This window comes from Ranitomeya variabilis, chromosome 4 (assembly GCF_051348905.1).
Source record: "Ranitomeya variabilis isolate aRanVar5 chromosome 4, aRanVar5.hap1, whole genome shotgun sequence".
Taxonomy (NCBI): Eukaryota; Metazoa; Chordata; class Amphibia; order Anura; family Dendrobatidae; genus Ranitomeya; species Ranitomeya variabilis.
The window spans coordinates 305,917,480-305,923,603 of NC_135235.1; the positions used below are offsets into that span (position 1 = coordinate 305,917,480).

At 47.3% G+C, this 6,124-nt stretch overlaps 1 protein-coding gene across 1 annotated transcript; it reads right to left on the reverse strand.

Moving 5' to 3' along the window:
* On the reverse strand, window positions 1-2,397 carry LOC143768883 (transcription factor HES-5-like). The gene is made up of 4 exons (XM_077257500.1): window positions 2,341-2,397; window positions 2,117-2,182; window positions 1,290-1,401; window positions 1-1,184 (listed from the first exon to the last, which is right to left on the reverse strand). The coding sequence occupies exons 1-4, from the start codon at window positions 2,395-2,397 to the stop codon at window positions 961-963; spliced, it is 459 nt and encodes a 152-aa protein (XP_077113615.1). The 3' UTR covers window positions 1-960.
* Window positions 2,398-6,124: the final 3,727 nt, after the last annotated feature.

A 6,124-nucleotide genomic window follows, 5' to 3' on the forward strand; every position in this document is an offset into this window, starting at 1 on the left:
TATTACTTTTCCCAATGAATAATATATTCATACATTTGGTTGCACTCAAGAAAGTACAAATTCAGCATTTCATCCAGCGCTGATGCCACAAGTAAAGCCCCATTACAAAGGCTGACATAATAATATGACATAATAACATAATTATTCACTTATTTCCAGATACTGGAATCCATATACAGTACCAGCACATATACAGTATATATAATACATCACATAACACATTCACGCTGCCTTGAGCTTCCCGTCCTCTGAGGCTCGTTGTCCCGGATGCCTCTCCTGTTACACACATCCTTCAGGTCACCATTACAGGTGTCTCACACAACTGCACAAGTTACAGCTCGTTCAATTGAACAGTATACGCCGTATCCTTTACCTACCAGCATTTTACACTATCTCCAGGTATTGAATAGATCCTGGGGACACATTAATAAAGCACTGCTCATTATATGAGGATACCTTTGTAAAGAAGGATGCAGAACATGATGAAGATATTGTCTTCACGTATGAAGTATAGTCATATAGGTACAAGTCAGCCCCGCAGACGTCTCGGGGCACCTTATTACTATGATGTGCAATTTGAAGACAAAATAAACTTTTCATAGGTAAAAATACTACTTCAAGTTCATTGAGACTCATGGACATGAGACACCTGGGTCTCCTAACTCAAGAAGTGAAGGGGTTAATCAACATTATAAATAAATCACAGAGAAAGAAATATATAGGCAAAAATCTCTCCCCATCTCTGGAATTCTCATACTAACAGTGACTTCTCCAGCACAAACTCTTCATGGAAGACTTATGAGGACATGAGGTCAACGCTGGCCCCTAGATGTGTCATACACTCAACACTATACAATAGTGCCCACAGCGCGTCCGCCATGCTGCACAGTGCAATACGATCATCTCTATGTCCAATGGACTTTAAAGTGTCCAACAGTCTTGTATGATCCAGAAGCCATGCTACCAGGGTCTCCACAAGGCTTTGCTGCTGTATTTGTTGGGGGTCTGGTAGACAGGAGATACAGGAGGAGATACGGCCCTGTATACCACAGTGTGAGCCCCAGGGAGGTTCTGCAGCAGCTGGATCTGGAGCTCCTCCTGTTTGTGCTGGGTCAGGAAGGTGACGGCGTCCTGGACGCAGGTGGAGTAGCCTTCTCTCCGGGCCTGGCTGGAGGCTGTGACATCTAGAACAGGAAAGACAACATGTCAGTGACAGCGTCCATCACCGGCTGCTCTGCTCTCAGTAAGAAACACATGAGGGGTGTGAGGAGCGCGGACACGACACTCACCTCTCTCCGCCATGTGCCGCTGCAGGAAGGTGACCGTCATCTCTAGGATATCGGCTTTCTCCGGTTTGGAGGGGAGCTGATGTCTCTGAAACTCCTTCTCCAGAAAAGGTACCTTCACACGAAACGACATTATAACGATATCGCTAGCAATCCGTGACGTTGCAGCGTCCTCGCTAGCGATATCGTTTCGTTTGACACGCAGCAGCGATCAGGATCCTGCTGTGATGTCGCTGGTCGCTGAATAAAGTCCAGAACTTTATTTGGTCGTCCGATCGCTGTGTATCGTTGTGTTTGAAAGCAAAAGCAACGATACCAGCGATATTTTACACTGGTAACCAGGGTAAACATCGGGTTACTAAGCGCAGGGCCGCGCTTAGTTACCCGATGTTTACCCTGGTTACTAGCGTAAAATGTAAAAAAACCAAACAGCACATACTCACATTGCGTCCCCTGCAGTCTGCTTCCTCCTCTGACTCAGCGCCGCAAAGTGAAAGTGAAAGCAGCACAGCGGTGACGTCACCGCTCTGCTCTCACTGTACGGCGCTCAGTCAGTCAGGAAGTGGACGCAGGGGGACGTGAATGTAAGTATGTGCTGTTTGTTTTTTTTAGATTTTACGCTGGTAACCAGGGTAAACATCGGGTTACTAAGCGCGGCCCTGCGCTTAGTTACCCGATGTTTACCCTGGTTACCAGGGGACCTCGGCATAGTTGATCGCTGGAGAGCGGTCTGTGTGACAGCTCTCCAGCGACCAAACAGCGACGCTGCAGCGATCGACATCGTTGTCGCTATCGCTGCAGCGTCGCTTCGTGTGAAGGTACCTTAAGACGCGGAGCTGCTCAATGCTGCTGTTAATCCGATCTCTCCTCATCTTCTCAATCACCGGCTTCCTCAGCTGCAGAAAAGAAGAAGAATCTCTCATTATTCCCCTGCACCAGTGTCCATGTCTATGGAGGACAACTAAGATCACTTGTAAAACATCAGACTCCTGTTCCTATAAGTGTCTACATGTAGAGATATGGGGGTGACGCTGTCACTAGTCGGGGGTCTTACCTTTCTGAGGCCGCTGTCAGCCTGATGGTCCGGGGTCCTCATATTACATGGGGCCATGGTGCAGGTCCGGCAGTCTGTAGCCTTGTGTTGTGTGGGCCAGGAGCTGTCTGACTACTAGTGAGCGGCCGTCCCTCTATATACCCCTCTCCCTGCATAATGATGTGTGGAGAGTGGACTTACAAGAGGTTCCCACACTCATCCTCCAATCCCACCGCAGCGGGGACAATGGACGTGTGTCCATCTGCTCCAATACAGGAGATAATAGAGGCTGCTGGGGGGACATGTGAGCTGGAGTGTGGGAACCCCCGGCCACAATATGGGACCTGCACCAATCACACATTGCTCAGGATGGGATTAAATTGTGCATGTAAGTGACGACCCCCTGACCTGTCACTGACATGACAGACCCATCAATAGCCATGAAGAAGCCTATGTCAATAATGAGATTTACCAAAAGTCAGGAATATTTACACGTAATTCTGTCATAACTAATATTTAAATATCCATGAAACAATTCACACTGTAGCATGAAGCATTATAAGTGAGGATCCTCCTGACACCGGCCTGTCAGCCCCGGAGACATTTTTGGTTTTATAGGAAAGACAATAGCAAAAAAATGGGATTAAAAATGTAACATTCAATGGTATATTATACATACCGTATATATTGAACAAATAAAAGACATTACAATATTGAAGACTCATGGAGCAAAACGACTGAACACCCGATTAATTATGGGATATTCATGTCAATAATCGCATGTATTGGAGCCTCGTTCACTGGGACAGCGTTTCCAAAATTGTCTCAAAATTGTATGTATGGTAGGCCTAAGGGTCACCGTACACAGTGCCATTTTGATCGCTACGACGGCACGATCCGTGACGTCGCAGCGATCGTATGATTATCGCTCCAGCGTCGTAGACTGCGGTCACATGTTGCAATCACGGCGCTGGAGCGATGCCGAAGTCCCCGGGTAACCAGGGTAAACATCGGGTTACTAAGCGCAGGGCCGCGCTTAGTAACCCGATGTTTACCCTGGTTACCAGCGTAAACGTAAAAAAAACAAACCGTACATACTCACATTCCGGTGTCTGTCCCCCGGCGTTCTGCTTCTCTCCACTGTGTAAGCAGCAGAGCCGGAAAGCAGAGCGGTGACGTCAGACGTCACCGCTGTGCTCGCTTTCCGGCTGGCAGGCGCTCACAGTGCAGAGAAGCTGAGACGCCGGAGGACAGACACCGGAATGTGAGTATGTACTGTTTGTTTTTTTTTACTTTTACGCTGGTAACCACGGTAAACATCGGGTTACTAAGCGCGGCCCTGCGCTTAGTTACCCGATGTTTACCCTGGTTACAAGCGAACACATCGCTGGATCGCTGTCACACACAACGATCCAGCGATGTCAGTGGGAGATCCAGCGACGAAAGAAAGTTCCATACGATCTGCTACGACGTACGATTCTCAGCAGGATCCCTGATCGCTGCTGCGTGTCAGACACTGCGATATCGTATGGATATCGCTGGAACGTCACGGATCGTACGGTCGTAGCGATCAAAGTGCCACTGTGTGACAGTACCCTTAGTGAAATTCAAAGCTCTGTGCCACCACATCAAACTCTACCTACATCAGTACTTACTGTAAGTGCATGCGATTATATGTTATATGTATTTTACTCTCTTACGTAGCACCATTAATTCCTCATTGCTTTACAGACCTCATCACTGTCCCCATTGGGGCTCACAATCTAGATTCCCTATCAGTATGTCTTTGAAGTGAGTCTTGGAAGAAACCCACACAAACAAGGGAAGAACATACACACTCATTGCAGATGTTGTCCTTGGTGGGATTTGAACTCAGGATCCCAGCATTGCAAGGCTGCAGTGCTAACTACTGAGCCACCCTACAGTGATAACCACTGAGCCACAGGAAAGGTCTCAGCCAATTTCTTAAAATGTTGTCCGGCAAACAATCTTTATAGTAGGGGTAACACAGTCTAACAAAAGTCCTTACTGAAATAACATAATTTACCTGACGAGTTTCCTCTTTTACTTGGATTCATCAGGGGTGTAATGGCTGTGTACTGATCCGCCTTTCAGAGATACATCTTAAAAAAAAAAATTGAGAGGTACTAAAATTGGCCAGTGATATCGGGAACTTAATCACAGCTAATCCCCAGATTACCTACAAAAAAGGGAGATCTTTGTAAGGCTTCTTTCACACTTGCGTCGGTACGGGTCCGTCGCTAAGCGTCGGCGCGACGAACCGACGCACGTTGTGAAAATGTGGCACAACGTGGGCAGCGGATGCAGTTTTTCAACACATCCGCTGCCCATTCTAAAGTCTGGGGAGGAGGGGGCGGAGTTCTGGCCTCGCATGCGCGGTAGGAAATGGTGGACGCGACGTACGAAAAAACGTTCCCTTGAACGTTTTTTTGTGCCGACGGTCCACCAAAACACGATGCATCCAGTGCACGATGGACGTGACGTGTGGCCATACATCGCGATCCGTCGGCAGTACAAGTCTATGGGAAAAAAACGCATCCTGCGGCCACATTTGCAGGATCCGTTTTTTTTTCCCAAAACGACGGATTGCTACGGACGTCACACAACGCAAAGTGTGAAAGAAGCCTAAGGCTACTTTCACACTTCCGTCTTTCAGCTCCCGTCACAATCCGTCGATTTTTGAGAATGCAGGATCCTGCAAAAAATTTTTCTCATAGACTTGTATTAACGACAGATCACGACTGATGGCCACACGTCGCTTCCGTCGTGCGACGGATTCGTCGTGTTTTGGCGGACCGTCGTCTGGAAAAAACATTGAATGTCACGTTTTTTTGTCTGCGTCGGGAAAACGTGTAGCGACGGATCCTGCGTCATATGTCATTCACTAGAATGCAAGCCTATGGACGCAGGATCCGTCACACACTGGAATCCAGCGACGGATCCAGTTTTTCCCCTCTGAGCATGCCCGAAAGGATTTTCAAGTCCGGGAAAAATCTCTCTCTTCTCTCTCTCACCCCCGGACATTTATTTTTCCGGAATTTGTGGACGACACATCCATCATTACACTGGATGCGTCACACACGTTTTTCACTATTTTCATGACGTCCGTCGGTCTGTCATTTTGCTGCACTACGACGGACACAAAAAATCGGAAGTGTGAAAGTAGCCTAAGACTGATTAGTTTACAGCCATTACATCACATAGAAAGAGACCACATGGCGGTCAGAAGGTGTAACGGGATGCCAGAGATACGGTGACTGAATAGCGTGTAAAGCCATGTCTGTGGCCAAAACCTTCCAAAGTACAATAACAGGGAAACAGTATAGAATTAGATCATTCATCAATTGTCAGAGCGAGGGTTTGATTTAAAAGGCCTCATGCCAATGGGGCCATGAGTATGTGGGCGAGATGAGGTGAGAGTTCAGGAGAAGGATAGGAAAACATCTTCGCGATATCAGTAAGAAAAGTGATACCCCGTTAGTTAGGCATGTCAATCAGGAACATTCAGGACAAATGTCAACAATAACATTAATGGGGGTAGATAAGAGCTGGAAAAACCCCTGAGGAAGGCGACTGGGATACAACCATTTTGGAACTAGAAGCAATGTGGACCTATTGACCTTAAAACTGTATCACCATTGGGTCGTAACAAACAATTGACATATAGTAGCTTTATATAATTAGGGTTTAACAGGGTTATTTACTGAGGGTGAGACAACGATGAGTGGGGACGCCGCTTGCGCAGATTATTAGGGTGCCAACCCCTGGAGCATGGTAGGGCTAG